Consider the following 24,148-nt stretch of genomic DNA (forward strand, 5'->3'; position numbering starts at 1 on the left):
GTCACAAAGAGGGTACAGCAAGTACAGTGACACCTCAACTTACGAACTTAATTGGTTCCCAGACAGAGTGTGTAAGACGAAAAGTGTGTATCTCAAAAAAAAAATTCCCATAGGAAACCATTAAAATGAGAATAATCCGTTCCCGGGTTTCCATAAAATATACTTTTCAACTAAATAAGCCTTAAAACTACACACAACACACCTTATTCTATGTATAATAAATGTGCTATTGTATTGTAATGAAAGAAATACACTGCATTGTATCATAAAGTCACTTTATTTACATTTGTGATGGTCATTTATGGCTTGATGGAATGGCGTTGGAGGTCGAAGGTATAAGGGAATTGCTGTTTGGAAAGAGAGGCGCATTACATGAGGACTTTAATTAAAGAAATAAACTGTGATCCAAGTTTTATTGACCTTTTTGATGGTCGTTGATGGCTTATGGAAGGAGAGTCACCTTCCATAAGGACTGTTGGTAACTTAATCTCTGGTGCTGTTCGGTCGTGCGCTTCCGCCGAAGATCACTCCGCCAGCCGTGGTGGGTGTGTATTATGAAAATAGTGCTTATTATAAGGTTTGAATTTCATAAATTTGACGTTTGTAAGACAAAAAGTTTGTAAGTTGAGGTCTCACTGTACTGAAGAATGAATTACTCTCTGTGTCTTTGTGTTTGTTAAGGCAATTTGCCATGCGAACACATTTTAAAATATCTTTTCTATTTCTTTTTGCATCATTTTGTTTGCCTTGGACTTCCTGTCACGTCACATCCTGCCCGCCTTTACATGACGTTACATCCTATCAACCGACCTCACAATGTCCCTGGTCTCTACAAGATTAAAATAATCTTTTTTGTTCAACACCTTGGTTCCTGCTGATTTTACTACCATCTTCTAACACCGTGAAGAGCCATGAACCAGAGGGAAGGATCATTTTAACCCACAGGTGTCAAAGTCAAGGCCCGCGGGCCAAATCCGGCCCGCCACATCATTTTTTTTTTCGGCCCGCGAAAGCAAATCAAACTTGTTAAATTCCATGATGATTGCTAAAATCCCAGCCAAAATTTCATATTTTTGGATGTGAACCGCAATAAAAGTCATTATTCTTGACTTCAGATTTGAAAACGAGTTATTCATTAATTTGCTGTGTGCTCTATATGTAATATTTGAAGGGATTTAAACATTCTAATGGGTTCCCCAAATTCATAACGGTCCTCGAGAGGAAACCATAACTACAATGTGGCCCGCGGCAAAAAATGACTTTGACACCCCTGTTTTAACCCATCAGTGTTCTCATATTATTATTATTTTTATTATTGTTTTTGTTCTTTTGACGTCAAGATGGCGCCGCAAGAGTGGCTGCCTTTACAGCAGCTCTTGTATTTTGTTTTTATACTTCTTTTCCTCTCTTCATTTCATAACTTTGCTGCTGTGAAATGTAAATTTCCCAGCGGTAGGTGTTTCAATCTCTGGCCATTGCAACCATGTCAAAGTGTCCTTGAGCAAGACACTGAACCCCGTCACTCCTGATGTTGTGCCATCAATGAATATTTGAGCACACTGAAGCCCACACATACATTCCAATTGGGGGCAAATGTTTGCTTTTCCTTTTAGGTATTTGACTTTGGATGTTATTGTGTATTTTAATGTTATTGAGTTAGTAGCGTGCGTGTGCATGTGTTTGTGTTACTTCTGGGTTGAGTGAACGCTGACGCGTCTGGCTACCGCTGCTCACCCGCTGAAAAACACTGGAAAGTGACATTGAAAGTTTTGAAAGGCGCTTGTAAATGAAATGTATGATTATTTATTATGATTATTCGTGTTTCGTTTTGGCTGTTGAACACATCTTGTTCTGCCGTTTGGATGCCCGTCTATCGGGTGTTCGTAGACATGTGTCCTTCGCGAACGGACCGGCTCTAGGAGCCGGATCTTCGAAGTGAACGGCTTATTAGCCGCTTATTGAAGCCGATTTTTTTTTTCTCCCTTCGGTTAGAGCTGCACGTGATTGGTCAAAATCGGTGGTAGAAGACAGAGGATGGTTTTACACGCGCACACTCACATAAGGAAAGGAGTTAGACTCTAACCGTTAAGAGACACAGCAGTACACTTTGAGCAAATAGAATCAACCCCCTTAAACCTGAGGTACTTGGTATACATCAGGGGTGTCAAAGTCATTTTTTGCCGCGGGCCACATTGTAGTTATGGTTTCCTCTCGAGGACCGTTATGAATTTGGGGAACCCATTAGAATGTTTAAATCCCTTCAAATATTACATATAGAACACACAGCAAATTAATGAATAACTCGTTTTCAAATCTGAAGTCAAGAATAATGACTTTTATTGTGGTTGACATCCAAAAATATGGCTCAGATTTTAGCAATCATCATGGAATTTAACAAGTTTAATTTGCTTTCACGGGCTGAAAAAAATGATGTGGCGGGCCGGACTTGGCCCGCGGGCCTTGACTTTGACACCTGTGGTATACAGTATCTTAATGCCAATCTTCACTAACGATTACCTAAAACTTGGATGAGATGGATGCAGATTTTTTTATTTTACTAATTTAAATTAAAAAAGAATTCATAATTGGTAATCAAAGCTTACGTGTGTTGTTTTACTGTAAATACTTAAAATCCTATAAGGATACACAGAGATTGGACATTTTTCTTGAACTTTTTTTAGATGAGTCTGTTTTTGAACTTTGTATTATTTTTTGTAGCACTCCATGGTTATTTTTTTTTTTTTACTTCAAGATGGCGCTGCGAGAGTGGCTGCCAGCAGCTCCTGTATTTTGTTTTTCTACTTCTTCCTTTCCTTTCCTCTTCCTTTCAGAACTTTGCTGCTGTGAAATGTAAATTTCTCCACTGCGCGACGAATAAAGATACATCCAAGCCAATCCAATGTTGAATATGTTCAGAAGAATATAAATAAAGCAATACTGTTTTTTTTAAATAATATATTGTATGCTTTTTTTATATTTGCAATTCGTTTCATATATAATTTTACCTTATTTCTGGTCATACATTAAGTGACAAAAAAAATGAAGATCCATTTGGTGAGCCGAGCCAAAAGAACTGGCTCTCGAAAAAGAGCCGGAATTCCCATCACTGGGTAGAGATGCGTCTGTGTAAGCTCTCAGTCGTACAGGAATGGTCCATCGCTGAAAATGAGATTCTTCAGCCGTCATCTGTACTTCTTTGAAGGTGTTGGACGTTTCGCTTCTTATCCAAGAAACTTCGTCAGCAACTGAAGCAATGAGGTTAAAAGTTTAGCGAAAGAACATAAATGGTTTGAAAGGGGAGTAAAAGAAGCGATTTTCATAAAACAACTAAATCCTTCATTAAACCGGTTTGGTGTTGTGAGGTTCAATTTAGATCGTTCATACAATAGCCTGCTTAGGCAACATAGGATTAGTAAGACTGATGAGGTGATACTGGTTGAAGTGGGGCAATCAGGCCAGTCGTTAGTCAGAACAATAGGAACAATCAGTGGAGTTGCAGGGAGTAGTCCTCTGCTCCCCCCAACCTGAGAGCAGGGACCTATCATAGCACCACCGTGTCTGGACAGTAGGGATATATATAGGGCCTAAACTACCAGTAAGACTTTAGTTTGCTGACGAAGTTTCTTGGATAAGAAGCGAAACGTCCGACACCTTCAAAGAAGTACAGATGACGGCTGAAGAAACCTTTTCATCACCGGGTAGCGATTTTAACAGCGACACCAACAGGATTAGCACCCGAACTGCGTCGTTTGAAAATCTTTTTCAGTGAATTCACGTGAACGGAAGAATTCCCGCACACACACTTTTATAAATCAACAATAAGTCTCGCGAGAGCTGGGGTTCGTTCGTACCCGCCCCCACGCACGCCTGCGTGCGCGTGACACACCTTCGGTTAGCCGTTTGGCTAACATCCAAGCTACATTTCCGGTGGGCGCGCGCCGGGCTCGGGCTTGGTTGTTATGCGGTGAAGCGAGCGAGCGAGCCGACGAACGAGAGTCCGCCAGCGACCGTCCCTCCCGCCCCTTCCCGCTCACCCTCGGCCGACCATCGGGAGCCGCCATGGAGTGCCGCGTCCTGTCCATCCAGAGCCACGTCGTCCGAGGATATGTGGGCAACAAGAGCGCCTCTTTCCCGCTGCAGGTAGAAAGCAAGTGAGCCGAGCAGCCTCCGCTTCTTCGCGTCCGTGAAGCGACGAGTGGGGGACCTTGACTGACATTTTATTTCTGATGCTTTTTATTGAGTTAAGCGCCCCCGTCCCCCATAAAACGCCATCTCATTGCACGCCGTGACTAATAAATACAACAAAAATCAAAGTTTGTCGAGTCGTGACGTGGCCTGTCGCTGATTCTTCAATTTTCATCGTCTGTTTTGAGTTTGTCCTCCTGCAAGCTACAACCTCCAAAATGCCGTTTCAAGCTGTCACTCACGACTCCTCATTACCTTTTTTCCCCCTTCATGTCGTCATTGAGTCAAACCTTGGTAGTCCGACATTGAAATAGACATGAATGTCCATCATGACAAATAGAACATTAGGGTTTTTTTTCGAAAGGATGGGGCTGTTTTCATGTTTTTAGATCGCTCCCAAGTCGCGAGTCATTCGGTCTATTACGGGGACACTGTTGATACTCAAAACCAGGAGAATTGCCACCATTTTATGCCAAGCCATCATTTATTTTTAGATTACTCGTCCTTTAGACTTTGAGTCGATTACAGCTGATTTTGGGAAAGAGGCTGGATACGCCCGCGACTGGTCGCCAGTCAATCGCCAAGCATATATGGAAAACCAAAAATCCAAAATGTTTCAAAGGTGGTAGAAAGCGAGAGGACTCTGAGAAAATCCACATCGGCAGTTCAGTTCTGAGGTTAGCAGATGTGCTAAGTTGTCGATCGCTGTGGATGCCAATACAATTTCCCCATAGCGACCAAAATGTACCCCAAAAAATGTAAGAAAATCTTTTCAAATATGGCGACAACGTTTTTGATAGAAAGCATCCGTTAAAATGATGAAGCATACCTGTCAACCTTGGCTAATGGCACCAAAAGCTAGAATCCAAGAAGTTTACCTTTATCTCTGAATTTAACTCATTCACTGCCATTCCTGAATTTATTTGGGAATTGGAAATATGACGTAGCGCGCCATTCGGGTTTTTCTTGCGGGTGGATCTGATAAAGCGTTGGTCAGACCTCTGGTGATGTTTTTTTTCTCTACCACAAGGGGGCAGGATTTCCCTTTTTTCCATATTAGCGCTTTGTTACAGCTTCAGCTGTTGTTTAAGCAAGACAGGTAGCTGATATAAACCAATCTGTATGTTGTATTTTGGACATCCGCCCCTATTTGAAGCTCAGATAACTCAAGACCCATGTCATTTAGGAATTAACTCTTTTTTTTTTTCCTCATGAAAGAAGAGAGTTCAAGGTTTCTAACACTATAGTGAATGTTTGTCATCCCAAAACTCAATACAGGTAACATCCGAGTTCCGACCGGGTTCCATTCCGACAAAACGGTCGAAAGTCAAATGGTCGTTAGTCGAAATCCATTCAGAATGGCTGACGTGGCGTTTACACGACAGGATAGTATACATCGTATCCTAATCTGCTGTTTTTAAGCAACGTTTTCTATTGAATACTATTATATACCAAACTGTTTACACTTCATTTCTAAATTTTTTGTGTAATTTTAATCATTTTATATTTTGTATTGTCGATTTTTATTACTGTATAACTGCACCTGTAATGTATACCAAACTATTTACTGTACAGTTTATTGATAAATGTTATACTTACCTTTTAGGGTCCTTTTTATCATTTTATATTATATTTTATATTTGGATTTTATATAGTGGGTTAAAGAAACACTTATATGTAAAGAATACCACATTATTACAGTATTAAGACAACATATACTGGAGGTACACATACAAAATTAAGCAAGTAAAAAAATGCAAAATACGTAGGTACATATGTACAAAAATAATGCCTGCTAACGGCCAGAAGAGGTCACCCGACACACACACGCTCGGACACGCCGAAGGAAAAAGGCAGTGTACAGTACTACAGGAGATGTTGCAGAGATGGTATCTGCACTGTATAACTACTGTATTGAATGTAGTCACGCAGTAGATTGCTGTGCGAGTGTGTGACATGCTGGCTGGCCAAAATTGTAGTACACGTTGCCAGGCGTAGAATTAAAAAAAAAAAAAAGGGTCTGGAGATCGTGGTCATAAGTACGGGTCTAGCTCAGCAGGCCTGTGAACATTACTGTGCAATTTTTTTGTTGTTGTTGACGGCGAGAATGTCATGAGAGATGGTGGCTTTTGTTTGGATGATGATGAAGATGATGGCGATGAACCTCCACATCGTCTCTCACGCTGTGACAGGAAGCGCTTTGTCTGTTTTTGGCCCAGAGGGCTCGTCGGGATGCTAGAAAAGTTGCGGCGTGCTAGTCCCGCGCCCACCAGCGCGCCTTCAACTTGTTACGTCTGACTGATTCTTTTTGCGCTCACTAACGCGCAAATAATAATCGTTTGATGGCGATGAAGAACGGCGGCCATTAGCTGGGCTCTTTGAATTGAAGACGTGGCCTGTAAAAGCTGACTTTTTCCCGCTCGTGGAAAATGGCAGCGATTGCGCTAGCTAACAATCGAGTTAGCTAGCTAACTCTCTATTCAACAAGCTGGATAATTCCTTACATCATAATAAAGACAGTCAAGCTAGCTATCAAGCTACCTACCGCGCTATATATTTACTATTTATTAGCGGTCTGCCTGGCTGGCTAGCTATCTAGCTAACTAGCTAGCTTTCTATCTATTTGAGTTACTCCCGGATTGAGGTAACGCTGGCTCGCGTGGCTGCCGCTGCTCACCCACAGAAAAAAACTTATCCTGTGACTGTAAAGTGACCTTGAGAGTTTTGAAAAGCGCTTCTCAATGAAATGTTGTATTATTATTTTGATCATAGCTGTCAAAGTCAAGCCCCGGGGCCAAAATCTGGCCCACAACATGATTTTATTCGGCCCGCCAAAGCAAATCAAGCATATCTAGTGCCATGCTCATCTATTGAGATAGCTAGCCATCTAGCGAGCTAGCGAGCTCTCTTTCTATTCAGGTAGCTAGCTAGCGATGGAGATAGCTAGCTAGCTAGCGAGCGATCGAGCTCGCTAGCTCTCTTTCTATTCAGCTAGCTGGCTAATCCATTAGGTCACAGATGTCAAAGTCAAGGCCCAGGGGCCAAATCTTGGCCCACAAACAAAAAAAATAAAATTAAATAAATAAATAAATAAATAATAAATAAATAATATTAAATAAAAAAAATAATTGTAGTCAGCCCGCGAAAGCTACAGTCTGAACCAAAATGTCAAATTGTCCCATGTCAACCACAATAACCATCACGCCCGTTTGTTGCTCAACAAATTTAAGATGCTCTTTTTGCACAAAGTTTTAAAGTCTTTAGGCCCAGCTTCTCCGTAGCCTGACTCACAACGCTAGTTTAATCCATCCAAAACGGAGTACAGTGATGCCTTGACTTACGAACTTAATTGCTTCCCAGACAGAATGTGTAAGGCAAAAAGTATGTATCCCAAAAATTAATTTGCAATAGGAAACCATTAAAATAAGAATAATCCGTTCCCAAGTCCCCATAAAACATAATTTACTTTCTAATTTTCTAAGCCTTAAAACTACACAAAATATACCTTATTTTATCTATAATAAATGTGCGATGGTGGTATAATTAAAGAAATAAACTGGACTGTATAAGCAAATAGTTTTATTTACCTTTGTGATGGTCGTTTATGGCTTGATGGAATGGAGTGGCCGGTTTCATTAGCATTAAACACTTGATGAGGAACGTCGCCTTCTTGTTTCACCATCTTGAGGAATGATCCCTTGTACGTGCTTTCTCTGCGATAATTTTACCTAGTTCCTCATCAATTGTGTTCTGTTTAGCTGGGCTGATAGCTTTTTGCATCATGTGTACAGATGGCTTGTGCTGGTTATTTGTGGACCCTGATTGATGGGAATTTTAACCTTGCAGTCTACACTCTGCCTTTGAACTATCAAAGTTGAAACAAGTCCAAATTTTACTGTTTTCTATCAATTTTGTCACTCTCTCTGTCATCTGCCTGTCTCTTTAATGTTTAAACCACCTCCCCTCACTGTTGCGTTCTTGACCAATCATGTGGCTTTAACTGAGGGCGGGGAATAGAGGACGAAAAAAATGTCGGCTGCCATTTTCTTTTTTGGGAGAATGGCATCTCTCTTTCTCTGTCTGTAAAGCCCGCCCCTCACTGCTGCGTTCTTGACCAATCACGTGGCTTTAACCGATGACTGGGAGCGGGGAATAGAGGCTGCCATTTTCTTGTTAGAACGGGCTCGTTTGCCAATGACACACCACTCATTGTGGCGCTCCGTGTGTATCCCGAAAAATAGTTTGTATGCCAAGGTTAAATTTTCATAAATTTAACATTCGTAAACCGAAAAATTCATAAAACAAGGGGTTCGTAAACCGAAGTATCACTGTATTTGTCTTCCAATAATCAAATGGAATTCCTCTTTCCCGCTGTAACATTGCATATGTGTGTGTTTATCTCCCATTTGTCGCAGGTTTTGGGCTTTGAGGTGGACTCCATCAATTCTGTGCAGTTTTCCAACCACACAGGTAAGACCAACGCTTCGATCGCTTTTGATTGCTTGATTAAAAAAAAATGAAGAAAGCTGATGTATAATGGGAACAAAATTCAGACAGGGACACCAAAGACGTCTGCCAGTTAACACCAAGACAACTCGACACCCATGTCACTCACCAGGCCAGGCCCTACCATTTGAAGTCGTACACGCTCTGTCGCATTGGAAGCAGGAGAATGTGAGAAAGGCTTCATTGAACATGTGGACGAATAAAATAGCCACACAATTTCTTGACCAATCGTGAAAAATCAATTTTTAATCGTGCTCATGAGGCTACTGTTGGATTTGCAAACCGTCAAGAGCGATCGTCAACCATAATCAGTACCAGAATTCATTTTTCATCTCCATTGTGTAATACAGACAAACTTGGGTTTTTGATATGTTCCAATGTAAAAAATGTCCTCCAACTCCGAGCCGGGCGGACCCTCAAAATGATAAATGATAAATGATACATTACATTTATAAGCACCTTTAAAAGCTCTCAAGGTGACAGTTTTTCTGTGGGTGAGCAGCGGCGGCCACATGCGCTCACTCAAGTAACTCAAATAGATAGAAAGTTAACTAGCTGGCTAATAGAAAACTAATAGATAGCGAGCTAGCCATCTTAGAGATAGCAAATAGCTAGCTAGCTAGGTAGCCAGTTAGTAAATAGATAGCTAGAAGGGTAACCAGCTAGATAGCAAGATTAGTTAGCTAATAGATAAGTAATAGATAGCTAGCTAGAGAGGTAGATTACATCAATTCCTGCCCCCCCCCCCCTCACCAGCATGTGATGATGTCATCTCCTACGCACACGCTCACGTCCTTTCTTTCTCGCTTTCTCCTGCCATGTTGCTTGGCAACAACAACACCCCATCCCTACCCCGTCCTCGTCACCCCCTCCAAACACGTGACCCGCCTGTGACTCACCTGAATCTGCGACATCAGCCTGCAACAGACAGATGTGCGCATGAACGCTCCTTCAACGCGCACTATCGTTGTATGATTGACAGGTGGCTAATGTGCAACAGGACGCTTTGTGCTATCAAATATAATACAAGGTGACCCAAACAAAACGGGTCCCAACTCTAATGAGGCCCCATCTAGTGAGGTTTCTTGGTTGGTGATGGTTCTGGTTTTCTGGTGTAGACTCTGGACCCTAGTGTTTTGATGTGATATTTTCAATATACAGTAAAGTCTCGTTATATCGATATTCAAGGGAGTCCGAAAAAATATCGATATAACCGGGACTATCGATATATCCGACCCTGTTTGCATGTAATTTTCTCCGTGCGTGCATAGAAATAGTATCGATATAACCGGGACTATCGATATATCCGATATCGATATAACGAGACTTTACTGTAATAAACTAGTTATCACCAAAGTTTCATTTCATTTGGACAAAACCCGAGGAAATGGAGGCCCAATTAAAGTTGGGACCCGTTTATTTTTTTGGGTCACCCTGTACAGGTAACATCCGAGTTACGACTGGCGCAACTTACGACCACCTGCACTTACGACCATGACTGCCAGACCCTTTTTTTAATTAGTTTTTTAATAATGTTAATTTTTTTTTACTTCTATGCATGGCACTGCAACGCGCGAGCAGCCGGCAACGCATACTACAATTTTGGCCAGCTAGCATCTCACTCTCGCACAGCAATCTACTGCGTGACTACACTCAATACAGTAGTTACACAGTGCAGATACTGTCTCGGCAATACCTCCTTTAGTACTGTACACTGCTGTTTTTCTTTCGCATGTGTGTCGGGCGACCTCTTCTGGCCGTTAACAGGGAGAGCAGGGTCAGTATAACATTTATAAATGAACTGTACAGTAAACAGTTTTGTATACATTACAAGTACAGTAATAAAATAGATTATACGAAATATAAAATGATAAAAACGACACTTAAAGGAGAACCGACGTCTCCGGACAAGTTGTGTCCATAATTTGTAAAATGGCTTGAAATGACTTCTACTGAGCGTATTTTAATAAGATTCCACCACATATAGCTATATTTTACGTTTTAAGACTCGCGCTGAATATTCAGGAAGTCTTGTTTTTGAGTTGGTGACGTCACGAAAGGAACGCCCCTGACCAAAAAAAGACGCATTGTAGCGGTCATTCCATCACGTCAATGTATTTTGCTGTACTTGTTTGGTCTGGGGACCTCGTGTTGCACCCAAAAGCCGCCAGAAGAGGGCGTCCAAGCTCCATATAAGGAATTTATCAGCCTGTGGAAACGGAGGTGGCCAGAGGAGGTCGCCATTTTGTGCCTCTTTTTCGGTGAGAGATTTCTCCTCAATGTTGCCTCAAAATGGCACGGAATAAATTATTTAATCGATTGCAAACATGTATGCTTTCCTCTTCAGAACTATTTGAATCATAATCATATTCATAACAAGAAAGCATATTCTCCGAATATGAAGCCATTGTTTTGATTCTCCAGCAATGCAAGACGTCTTGACGTGACGTCACGAACTGGGGGGGCGGGACTTCCTGAAAATGCCCAATTCGCAGCTCATTTTTTTGCAGATTTTGGACACTTTAAGTCATTCTTATTGGTGTTTTGCATTTGAATAAAAATATCATACTGCGTGTTTTGCGTATTTTAGATGCTATAAAACGTTTTTCTGATGTCAGTTAAGAAACAAAAAAAGCGACATCGGTTGTCCTTTAAAGGTAAGTATAAAATTTGGTATATAATAGTTTGGTATATAATAGTATTCAATAGAATACTATCCTGTCGTGTAAACGTCACGTCGGCCATTTTGAATGGATTTTGACTTACGATCACTTTGTCGGAACGGAACCCGGTCATAACTCGGATGTTACCTGTATATGCCAAAATATACGCCTACACAGACAGACAGATATAGCCAGTCCCCTAATAACTGTGACTTTAAATATCTGTCTTTTGTTTAGCATGTGTGTATGTGAAGTAACAAGCCCCGCCCCCTTTGTCCCCATTCAGGCTATTCGCACTGGAAGGGCCAAGTGTTAACGGCGGACGAACTGCACGTTCTCTACGAAGGCATCAAGCTCAACAACGTACACCAGTACGATTACGTTCTCACAGGTGTGCGTTTCCCCCGTCACTGTCGCCAACCAAAGACGTTTCGATGGACGTTTGTCCAAACGGCGCAAATGTTTTGTGTTCAGGCTACACCAGGGACACGTCCTTCCTGGAGATGGTGGTGGATATCGTCCAGGAGCTCAAGAGAGCCAATCCCAATTTGGTCTACGGTGAGTGATGACTTCTCTTGGCTACCTAGCTGACTACCGACCTATCTATCTATTTGCTGTCTATTAGCTAGCTAGCTGGGTACCTAGCTGGCTACCTAGCTACCTAGCTGGATACCTATCTCGCTATCTATTTGGATTGGATTTGCCTTTATTAGTCTCGCAGTGGAGAAATTTACATTTCACAGCAGCAAAGCGATAAAAGGAATGAAAGTATAAAAACAAAATACATGAGCTGCTAGAAAGGCAGCCTCTCTCGCGGCGGCGTCTTGAAGTCAAAAGAACAAGAAAAACAAATATGACAAAACAAAGACAATATTACAACACAAAGACACAGAGAGGCATTCATTCTTTATCACTTTCTGTACCCTCTTTGTTACATAAAGCAGTTCTAGATGAAAGAGGAGAGGATCAAAGCATCTTTTCACCAGTGGATCAGGGACATCATGGTGGAATGTGCACGTCGACTACAAGCTAAATGTTGAAAACAATAAATATTTGCTGTCTGTTCCAGCTAGCTGGCTATCTATCTAGCTAGCTATTAGCTAGATGACTATTTATTCGCTATCTGCTGGCTAGCTAGCAAAGTATTTATTAGCTAGCCAGGTAACTAGCTAGCTTTCTATCTATTTGAGTTATTCCGGGTTGAGTGAACGTTAGTGCGTGTGGCTGCCGCGTCTCACCCACAGAAAAAAACGTATCCTGTCACTGTAAGGTGACCTTGAGAGTTTCGAAAGGCGCTTCAAGGACAACTGACGCCTCCGGACGAGTTGTGTCCATAATTTGTAAAATCGCTTCAAATGACTTATACTGAGCATATTTTACAAAGATTCCACGCCATATAGCTATATTTTACGTTTTAAGACTCGCGCTGAATATTCCGGAAGTCTTGTTTTTCAGTTGGTGACGAGTCCTGACGTCACGTCACGGAAGGAACACCCCTGACCGAGAAAGGACACACTGTAGCAGTCCTTTCACCACCTCAATGCATTTTGCGGTACTTTGTTTGGTCTAAAAACTTCGTATTGATCCGTGTTGATGGCGAAATTAGGAGGAAAACACATAAATAACGCAATGGTGAATCATTGTGTGTTACACCGAACAACTATTTGATATTCGCTGACGAAAATTCCAAGGAGAAAAATCTGCCCATTTCCTCGGAGCTTTGTCGCCATCTTGTGGGTGCTACATTTCTCTCCAGATGCCTCAAAATGACACGGAATAAATTCTTGAATCGATTGCAAACATGTATGCTTTCCTCTTCAGAACTATTTGAATCATATTCATAACTGGATGAGTAACAAGAAAGCATCTTCTCTGAATCGGAAGCCATTGTTTTGATTCTCGAGCAAGGCAAGACGTCTTGGCGTGACACCACGAACAAGGGGGCGGGGCCTTCTGAAACTGGCCACTTCCGGTTTGAATTTGAAGTAGTTTTTAGACACTTTAAGTCATTTTTATTGGTGTTTTCCATTTGACTAAAAATATCATCCTGCGTGTTTTTAGGTATTTTAGATGCTATAAAACGTTTTTCTGATGTTAGTTACAAAACAAAAAAAGTGGTGTCGGTTGTCCTTTAAAAATGAAATTATTATTATATCCATATTGCTTTATATAGTGCTTTAACAACAACTGAAGCGCTAAGATGGACAAAAGAAAAATGCTGCCCCCTTGTGAAAGGGGAAATTACATTGCCACAGGCCATGACCAGCGCTTTATCAACACCCACACAAGAACAAACAAAATCTGGGCAAATTCGGGAATGGCACTATACGTCATATTTTCAATTCCCGAATAAATTTCGGACCGGCAGTGAATGAATTAAAGAGTAACTAGAGGCCAACATTGCCAGAGGTCTGACGAGCGCTTTATCAACACCCAAACAAATTCAGGAATGGTGATTCTACGTCACAATTTTCAATTCCTGAATAAATTCGGGAATGGCAGCGAATGATCACCCTGAGACAAAAGTGGCTCCCGCTGCTCACCCACAGAAAGAACGTATCCTGTGATTGTAAAGTGACCTTGAGAGTTTTGAAAGGCGCTTATAAATGAAATGTATTATTATTATTATTATTATTATTATTATTATTATTATTATTATTATTAGCTAGCTTTCTATCTGAGTTACGACCGGGTTGAGTGAAGCCCTAGCTAGTTATCTGTCCGACTTACTTAGCTATCTATTAGCTGTTTCTTAGCTAGCCAGCTTTCTATCTGAGTTACTTGCAGGTTGAGTGAAGGCCTAGCTAGCTATCTATTAGCTAGCTTTCTATTTGAGTTACTACCAAGTTGAGTGAAGGCCTCGCTAGCTGTCCGAGTTACTTATTATAAAAACTGTTTTGTATTATAAACATGTTTGGAACGTGTAGTAAACAGTGGCCCACCACTAGAGGGAGCCAACACACAAACTTAATTCTCGTTCTACCTTGGAAGGTCGTCTCCAATTCCACAACAATGATTGAAATGGAATGCGGGTGTGTCACTTTTGTCGTTGCAGTGTGCGACCCGGTGTTGGGCGACCACGGCTCCATGGTGCGTTGTGAGTGTGTGAGCGTTTGTGTGTGTTTTGGTCTTCGTGTGTTCACCGCCAACATCTTGACAGTACGTCCCTCAGAACCTCTACCCGGTGTACAAGAACAAGGTGGTTCCTGTGGCCGACATCATCACCCCTAACCAGTTTGAGGCAGAGTGAGTTGGATTTAGCGGCCGTTCATCGAGCAATCATTAGCCTCCGCATCCCATTTCAAAACAAAATTGTTTTATTTTGACGAATGAACGACACCAGTCGCGAAATTGTGGCTCATCTTCTCTTGTCAAAACCGTGTTTGATTTTTATGGATTGGATTGGATTAGTCTGGCAGTGGAGAAATTGACATTTTACCGCAGCAAAGTGATGAAAGGAAAGGAAAGGAAGAAGTAGAAAAACTAAATACAGGAGCTTCTGTAAAGGCAGCCACTCTCGCGCCGCCATCTTAAAGTCAAAACAACAACAAAAAACTAAATAACAAATACATTGATAGCTACAGTTCGGCTTACGAACGCTTTAGCTCATGAACTTTTCACCTTACGAACATAACATTAGCGAGAATAAAATCTTGGCGGACGAACCAAACCACATAGCGCCACGGTGGTTTTCGTCACCCCCTTTCTTTGAGTGCAGACGTGGCTTGTTATGAAGTGGAGTACTTTTGCTTTTTTGGGACCGAAAAAGACCACACCACAGGCTAGTGTTAAGTTGAAGAGGACACAAAAGAAAATTATGGTTGAGCAGAAGAAGGAGATCATCAAAAAACAACAACGAGGTGTGCGTTTGTGTGACTTAGTTGTCCCAGTACCAGTACGCTAAGTCGACCATTGCTACGTGTGGCTAAGGCTGTTTCTGTGTTGTCTAAGCAACGGTCTCAGGCAGAAGAAGAGGTTGGAAAAACTTCTGTTGATTTGAATTAACGAAAAGCAGCTCGCAGGGGACAGTGTGAGTGAGGGTATTATTGCCGAGAAAGCACGGCAACTTCACTCGGATATCATCAACGGGCAACTACATCAACGACCATCACAAAGGTCAATAAAACCACTTGATTATACAGTACAGTTTCTCTTTCATTACAATGCAATAGCATATTTATTATACATAAAATGAGGTATATTTTGTGTAGTTTTAAGGTTTATTTAGTAGAAAATTATGTTTTATGGGGACCTGGGAACGGATTATTCTCATTTTTAATGGTTTCTTATGGGAAATAAATGTTCGGCTGACGAACTTTTCGCCTTACACACACTTTCTGGGAACCAATTAAGTTCGTAAGCAGAGGTATCACTGTAATATGACAACAAAAAAAAGACTTTCTGCATCCTCTTTGTCATATGAAGCAGTTCTAGATGAAAGAGGATCAAAGCGTCCTTTTCACCTGTGGATCAGGAACATCACGTTGAAACGTGCACGTCTGCTACAAGCTCGAAAAATTTGAAAGCCAACATGAAGGTGTAGCATCCATTGACGAAATGAGATTGTCTCACATCTCTTGTGCCACATACTGTAAATCCGCTTCAATTCCAAGCCGCAGCAACAGTGATGATGCTAGCAAACGGTAGTCGAAATGCCTAAAAGAAAATATGTTACTTTAACCCAATCACGATCCCCAATCATGCGATGCATGTGGACCATAAATATCACGATAACAAAAAAGACGCATTGATACTTGATTTGACCTTTTTTTCCAATCGAATCGGTTAAGCCTAATGTAGCTTTTTTCCCGACTCAGCAAACATTTTTTTTTCAGACTTTTAACTGGGAAAAACATCAGCACACAGAAAGATGCCGTGGAGGTGAGCAGTCTGACTTTTTTTTCCCAGAATCCTTTTTTTTTGGTTCTGCCCACGCCGCTTTGTAAATGTCTCTTGGTTTGCTGTTCAGGTGATGGACCTGCTGCACGCCATGGGCCCTGACACCGTGGTCATCACCTCTTCCGACCTGCCGTCCAGACTGGGCGATCGCTTCCTGGTGTCGCTGGGTAGCCAGCGTCACGGTGGGCGTGGCTTCCACATTGATTGATTGATTGATTGATCCATTCATTCATTCATTGAAACAAAAAAGGTAATCTTACTTGTCCGTTCAGTTTGCCCCGATGGCAGCAGGACGACGCAGAGGGTCAGAATAGAAGTCCCCAAAGTGGACGCCGTCTTTGTGGGGACGGGCGACTTGTTTGCCGCCATGCTGCTGGCGTGGACCCACCACTACCCGAATGACCTCAAGGTACCCAATGACCCGTTTTCCATTGGATCAAAGTATTGGGGCTCCGTTTATTATCACCGAATGAAACCATTAGAATGTTTCATATCCTTCAAATATTTTACGATGTATAAGGCGCACCCCCAAGGAATGGTGTACAGTGAGACCTCAACTTACGAACTTAATTGGTTCCCAGATAGAGTGTGTAAGGCGAAAAGTGTGTATCTCAAAAATAAATTTCCCATAGGAAACCATTAAAATGGGAATAATCCGTTCCCGGGTTTCCATAAAATATACTTTTCAACTAAATAAGCCTTAAAACTACACACAACATACCTTATTCTATGTATAATAAATGTGCTATTGTATTGTAATGAAAGAAATACACTGCATTGTATCATAAAGTCACTTTATTTACATTTGTGATTTATGGCTTGATGGAATGGCGTTGGAGGTCGAAGGTCAAAGGGAATTGCTGTTTGGAAAGAGAGGCGCATTACATGACGACTGTAATTAAAGAAATGAACTGTGCTGTAAAATAAAGTTTTATTGCCTTTTTGATGGTCGTTGATGACTTATGGAAGGAGAGTCACCTTCTATAAGGACTGTTGGTAACTTAACCTCTGGTGCTGTTCGGTCGTGTGCTTCCGCCGAAGATCACTCCGCCAGCCGTGGTGGGTGTGTATTATGAAAATAGTGCTTATTATAAGGTTTAATTTTCATAAATTTGACGTTTGTAAGACAAAAAGTTTGTAAGTTGAGGTGTTTGTAAGTTGAGGTCTCACTGTATTTTCAAACTTTTTCCATGTATAATATGCACCATCAAAGAATGAAAAATGTTTTCCAAAAATAATATCTAGCGAGCAAGCCAAATAGCACGATTGCTAGCGAGCTAAATAGCTCAATCGCTAGCTCGCTTGCTCGATCGATGAGGATGGAATTTCACAAATTTAATTTTCTGTCACAGGCCAAATAAAATGATATGGCCTTGACTTGGACACCTGTGATGTCAAGCATTAGCCAGCTAGCTGAATGAAAAGAAAGCTAGCTTGCTAGCGAGCGAAATAGTTCGAGCACTTGCGAGCTAAATAGCTCGATCGAGCTAGCGAGATAAATAGCTCGATCGAGCTAGCTAGCGAAATAAATAGCTCGATCGAGCTAGCTAGCGAAATAAATAGCTCGATCGAGCTAGCTAGCGAGATAAATAGCTCGATCGAGCTAGCTAGCGAGATAAATAGCTCGATCGAGCTCACTAGCGATAGCAAGCTCGATAGATGAGTATGGAATTTCACTGCCGTAAACAAACCCATTTTGTTCAGGGTGTCCCAATACTTTGGCCAAGCGACTGTTTTTCCAAAATGGCGAACCCGCTTTGAGTATGCACGCACGTCTTCTGTGTCCATCTTTTGTTCAAATCAGACGGCTTGCGAGAAAACGTTTTCGGTGATGCATCACGTCATCCAGAGGACCATCTCGTATGCCCACGGTGAGGAAAGACTTCTCCTTCAGCAGGGGGCGCACACTCATAGTTTGATGGTTTTTATAATAATAATAATAATAATAATAATACATTTCATTTATAAGCGGCTTTCAAAACTCTCAAGGTCACTTTACAGTCACCGGATACGTTTTTCTGTGGGTGAGCAGCGGCAGCCACACGCGCCAGTGTTCACTCAACCCGGAAGTAACTTTGATCGAAAGCTAGCTAGCTAATAGATAGCTAGCTCAGCCTTCACTCAACCCGGAAGTAACTCAGATAGAAAGCTAGCTAGTTAATATACAGCTAATACATAGCTAAGTAACTTGGACAGGTAGCTAGTGAGGCCTTCACTCAACCCGGTAGTAACTCAGATAAAAAGCTAGCTCGCTAATAGATAGCTAAGTAACTCGGACAGCTAGCTAGGCCTTCACTCAACTTGGTAGTAACTCAAATAGAAAGCTAGCTAATAGATAGCTAGCTAGGCCTTCACTCAACCTGCAAGTAACTCAGATAGAAAGCTAGCTAGCTAAGAAACAGCTAATAGATAGCTAAGTAAGTCGGACAGATAACTAGCTAGGGCTTCACTCAACCCGGTCGTAACTCAGATAGAAAGCTAGCTAATAATAATAATAATAATAATACATTTCATTTATAAGCGCCTTTCAAAACTCTCAAGGTCACTTTACAGTCACAGGATAAGTCTTTCTGTGGGTGAGCAGCGGCAGCCACACACGCCAACATTCACTCAACCCGGTAGTAACTCAAATAGATAGAAAGCTAGCTAGCAAGCAAATAGATAGCTATTACATGGCTAATAGATAGCTATTAGATAGCGAGCCAAATAGCCAGCTAGATAGCGAATAGATAGCTAGCTAGATATCTAGCCAGATAGCCAGCTAGACAGCTAATAGATAGCTCGGTAGCTAGCTAGATAACTTTAATAATAATAATAATACATTACATTTTAAAGGACAACCGACACCATTTTTTTGTTTTGTAACTGACATCAGAAAAAAACGTTTTATAGCATCTAAAATACCCAAAACATGAAGGATGATATTTTTAGTCAAATGCAAAACACCAATAAAAATGACTTAAAGTGTCCCAAAACTACTTCTAAATGACCTCAGAAAGTTTCAGTTTCAGAAGGTCCCGCCCCCTTGATTGTGATGTCACGCCTTCCTCGAGAATCAAAACAATGGCTTCAGATTCGGAGAAGATGCTTTCTTGTTACTCATCCAGTTATAAATATGATTCAAATAGTTCTGAACAGGACAGCATAAATGGTTGGAATCCATGAGTCCTTCCGTCTCATTTTGAGGCGTCTGGACTCCAATGTAGCATCCCAGAAAATGCACAAGATGGCACCCAAGCTCCGTTGGAAAAGGGCTGATTTGTCTGCTGGGAATTTGTGTCAACTAGTATCAAATAGTAGTCTTAGTGCAACTCACAACGATTCACCATCGCATTATTTATGTTTTTTCCCTTCTAATTTCAACATCAACATGAAGTTTTCAAACCAAACCAAGTACCCAAACCGCATTGTGTGTCGCTTTGTCGGTCAGGGGCGTTCCCTTTGTGACATCATTCGGGGAATCGTCACCACCTCAAAAACAAGACTTCCTGAATATTCAATGCGAGTCTTAAAACGTAAAATATAGCTATATGCGGTGGAATCTTTGTAAAATACGCTCAGTAAAAGTCATTTGAAGTGATTTTACAAATTATGGACACAACTAGTCCGGATGCGTCGGTTGTCTTTTAAGTGTGAGTTCATGAGCAAAACGTGAGTACAACTCGCTGTACTTTTGTATCGCTAGTAAGTTGTGACTCATGTTCGTGTGCTCGTTAGCCACACTAGCCCGCTAGCATCAGGTGACCGAAGTTCACGATGTTTGGTCGAATAAAAGTGTGACAGTGTGTAAGGCGAAAAATGTGTATTCCAAAAATTAATTTCCCATAGGAAACCATTAAAATGAGAATAATCCGTTCCCAGGTCCCCATAAAACTTAATTTTCTACTTTCTAATTTTCTAAGCCGTAAAACTACACAAAACATACATTATTTTATGTATAATGAATGTTATACAGTATTATAATTAAAGAAATAAACTGTAATGTATAATGAAGTCGTTTTATTCATCTTTGTGATGGTCGATGATGGCTTGATGGAATGGAGTGGCCGGTTTCATCAGCATTAAACACTTGATGAGGAACGTAGCCTTCTTCTTTCACCATCTTGAGGAATGATCCCTTGTAGGTGCTTTCTCTGCGATAATTTTACCTAGTTCCTCATCAAGCCATTAACTCTTTGAACTCTTCAACAGTAGCCAAAATGGAACTGTATAGTGCCACTTAGCAGTTTTTTTGACGACGATACTAGTGCAGCGTGTTCTACCGGAAACAAATTCCTTGTGTGTTCTACATACTTGGCAAGAAAGATGATTCTGATTCTGATTCTGAATTGTGTTCTGTTTAGCTGGGTTGATAGCTTTTTGCATCATGTGTACAGATGGCTTGTGCTGGTTATTTGTGGACCCTGATTGATGGAAATTTTAACCTTGCAGTCTACACTTTGCTTTTGAACTATCAAAGTTGAAACTAGTCCAAATTTCAGTGTTTTCTATCCATTTTCTCACAATTTCAATGTAGTTTTTTTTTTCACTTTTGTTTTTTTGTTTCAAGCTCCGTCGTCTCCCTTTCGTGTGTGTGTGTGTGTGTGTGTTTTCTCACTCTCGCCTGCCTTTCTCTTTAAAGTTTACCCCCCCCCCCTCCCACACACACACACACACACACACACAGAGTGCTGCGTTCGCGACCAATCACGTGGCTTTAACCGAAGACGCCATTTTGTTTTTTGGAGAACGTCCTCACTCTCTATCTGTCTCTCTATCTCTCTATCTGTAACCCCATCCCCCACTGCTGCATTCTTGACCAATCACGTGGCTTTAACCGAAGACTGGGGGCGGGGAATAGAGGACAAAAACAGTGGCCACCATTTTCTTGTTAGGAGAATTGTGGCAGCTCTGTGTGTAACCCGAAAAATAGTTCATATTCCAAGGTAAAATTTCATAAATGTAATGTTCATAAACCGGGGTTTGTAAACCAAGGTATCACTGTAACTCGGATAGAAAGCTCGCTAGCTAATATATTTTATTTTATTTTGAAAGCTGGGTCATCGTGGCAAATCAGTATGTAATTGATAATTATTGTAAATTCACATGCTATAATTTTTTAATAGCCACAAAAATTTGAATACATCACGAATAACAACATGGGTGTAACCTCCCACCCCATTAAAAAAAATGGTATCTTCCACTCAAGTCTATATCGCCTTCTCCTCAGACCTGGCCGGTCCCGGTCGGAGGCCCAGCCCCCCCCAGCTGGAACTTCGGATGGTCCAGAGCAAAGCGGACATCGAAGACCCCGCCATCGTGACCAAGGCCACCGTCATATCATAACGACCGCAAGCGTCCTCCCTCCGTCCGTCAATGTCAAGGTCAAGGTCACTTTGGAACGCATCAGCCCCCATTGGTCTTCGGACCCTTTCTAGTCCTTTTAGCTTGATTGGCTGCTAGATCGACGGGAGGGGGTGTCGGCTTGTCAAAAACGGGACTCGAGTGGTTCCAAATTGTATCTCTGCAGCTCCACTTCCACTTGCGTGCATCTTTTAGCCGTGATGCGATGATGGTGATAAATCAGCCAACCCCACAGAAAATACGGCAAGAGGGGCGACGGGGGAGGGGGGGGGGAATAAAGCGCACAATGTATAGTTGATGTGTAGATGTTGTAATAATAATAATAATACATTTTATAACTGTATCGGACCGTCTGTATGATCGCTCAAGTGTCTAGTTGACCATTGTGTGCTTTCTCAGCTACACATACACATACTACATCGCAGGTGTCCAAGTCAAGGCCCAGGGGCAAAATCTGGCCCGTTGCATCATTTTATTCGGCCCGCGAAAGCAAATCAAACTTGTGAAATTGCATGCTCATCTATCGAGCTCGGTAGCGAGTAATCAGGCAAGCTGGCGATCAAGCTATCTGGTGAACGAGCTAGATAGCAATTAAGCTGGCTACCGAGCAAGCTAGCTATCTCGCTTTCTATTCAGCTAGCTGACTAATGCTTGACTTCACAGGTGTCCAAGTCAAGTCCTGGGGGCCAAATGTGGCCCACCACATCATTTTATTCGGCCCGCGAAAGCAAATGAAACTTATGAAATTGCAAGCTCATCTATCGAGCTAGCTAGCAAGTGATCGATCTAGCTACCGAGCGAGCTAGCTATCTCTATTTCTATTCAGCTAGCTGGCTAATCCCTGATATCACAGCTGTCCAAGTCAAGGCCCGAAGGCACCATCTGGCCCACCATCATATTGTATTCGGCCCGCGTAAGCAAATCAAGCATGTCGAGTGCCATGACGCTTGCTAAACTCCGAACCAAAATTTCAAAATGTCCCATGTAAACCACAACAAAAGTCATTATTCTTGACTTCAGATTTGAAAAGTAGTTATTTATTAATTTTTTTGTGGGCTCTATATGTCATCTTTGGAGGGGATAAAACATTCTAATGGCTTCCCCAAATTCATAACAGCCCCCTGAGAGGAAACCGTAACAAGGCCAGCGGCAAAAAAAGGACTTTGACACCCTTTCACTATGTGAATGAAAATTGGTACTTGTACGCAAGTATTTGAATCGAACCTCCATTTTAAGGGCGGGTACACCCCTATTCACAAATACGACCAAAATGGCAGTCCGCTTTATTTATTTGCAGTCTCTTGTTCGGTGTGTGAAAAAAAATATTTTTTTGGAGGTGCTTAAACACAATCATGGCTTTTCCGTTAATTCCAATGAGGTGGAATTGAAGAACTAAATTCAACCAAATTGTGTAAATGTCGTCTTGAATGACATCATCGTCTCATTTTTCCTTTCATTGATGTGGGGGAAAAAAATATCGAGAATTAGATTTTTGTGGGAGGGGATTTTTTTTTAAACTGATCGTTAGCCTGATAGCATGATTGCACAAAAGTCACTTTTGAACATATTTAATAATAATAATAATAATAATCAATTTCATTTATAAGCGCCTTTCAAAACTCTCAAGGTCACTTTACAGTCACAGAAAAAGTTTTTCTATGGGTGAGCAGTGGCAGCCACACGCGCCAGCGTTCACTCAACCCGGAATAACTCAAATAGATAGAAAGCAAGCAAGCTAGCTTGCTATCTATTAGCCATCTGGCCAGCCAGCTATCTAGCTATTAACTATCTATTAGCTAGACAGCTAGCTGTCTACCTATTTGAGTAGCCAATAGATGGCTAATAGATAGCCAACTAGCTAGGCAGATAGCTAGCTAGATAGCTGCTGATATTACCGATTATTTGACAGTTTTGGGTGGATTTTTACATACATGTAAAAATGACCCACAACATAATCAACATCAGCTATCAATAACAGATAGCTAATAGCTAGCTAGCCAGCCAGATAGCTAAAAGCCAGCCAGCTAGTTAGCTATTAACTATCTATTAGCTAGACAGCTAGCTGTCTACCTATTTGAGTAGCCAATAGATGGCTAATAGATAGCCAACTAGCTAGGCAGATAGCTTACATATAGCTAGCTAGATAGCTGCTGATGTTACCGATTATTTGACTGTTTTGTGTGGATTTTTACATACATGTAAAAATGACCCACAACATAATCAACATCAGCTATCAATAACAGATAGCTAATAGCTAGCTAGCCAGCCAGATAGCTAAAAGACAGCCAGCTAGTTAGCTATTAACTATCTATTAGCTAGACAGCTAGCTGTCTACCTATTTGAGTAGCCAATAGATGGCTAATAGATAGCCAACTAGCTAGGCAGATAGCTTACATATAGCTAGCTAGATAGCTGCTGATGTTACCGATTATTTGACTGTTTTGTGTGGATTTTTACATACATGTAAAAATGACCCACAACATAATCAACATCAGCTATCAATAACAGATAGCTAATAGCTAGCTAGCCAGCCAGATAGCTAAAAGCCAGCC

At 41.4% G+C, this 24,148-nt stretch overlaps 1 protein-coding gene across 2 annotated transcripts; it reads left to right on the plus strand.

The window, feature by feature from the left end:
* Window positions 1–3,842: 3,842 nt before the first annotated feature.
* On the plus strand, window positions 3,843–23,201 carry pdxkb (pyridoxal (pyridoxine, vitamin B6) kinase b). 2 transcript variants are annotated; one of them, XM_089012142.1, is made up of 11 exons: window positions 3,843–4,140; window positions 8,601–8,655; window positions 11,641–11,745; window positions 11,829–11,912; window positions 14,410–14,444; window positions 14,515–14,600; window positions 16,190–16,235; window positions 16,324–16,435; window positions 16,526–16,662; window positions 18,058–18,124; window positions 21,463–23,201. In XM_089012142.1, the coding sequence occupies exons 1-11, from the start codon at window positions 4,060–4,062 to the stop codon at window positions 21,576–21,578; spliced, it is 924 nt and encodes a 307-aa protein (XP_088868268.1). In that variant the 5' UTR covers window positions 3,843–4,059; the 3' UTR covers window positions 21,579–23,201. The 2 variants fall into 2 exon arrangements, with proteins under 2 accessions (XP_088868268.1, XP_088868267.1); XM_089012141.1 differs by having other exon boundaries at window positions 3,931–4,140; window positions 14,527–14,600.
* The last annotated feature ends 947 nt before the right edge of the window (window positions 23,202–24,148 follow it).

This window comes from Hippocampus bargibanti, linkage group LG13, assembly GCF_051943395.1.
Source record: "Hippocampus bargibanti isolate YZ-2025 linkage group LG13, ASM5194339v1, whole genome shotgun sequence".
Taxonomy (NCBI): Eukaryota; Metazoa; Chordata; class Actinopteri; order Syngnathiformes; family Syngnathidae; genus Hippocampus; species Hippocampus bargibanti.

Excerpts from the sequence above, each read along its gene's own strand:
- pdxkb (XM_089012142.1), top strand. The coding sequence starts at position 4,060 with ATGGAGTGCCGCGTCCTGTCCATCCAGAGCCACGTCGTCCGAGGATAT. Across the intron at positions 4,141-8,600 it reads GCGCCTCTTTCCCGCTGCAG|GTTTTGGGCTTTGAGGTGGA; the intron begins GTAGAAAGCAAG and ends CATTTGTCGCAG. Across the intron at positions 8,656-11,640 it reads GCAGTTTTCCAACCACACAG|GCTATTCGCACTGGAAGGGC; the intron begins GTAAGACCAACG and ends GTCCCCATTCAG.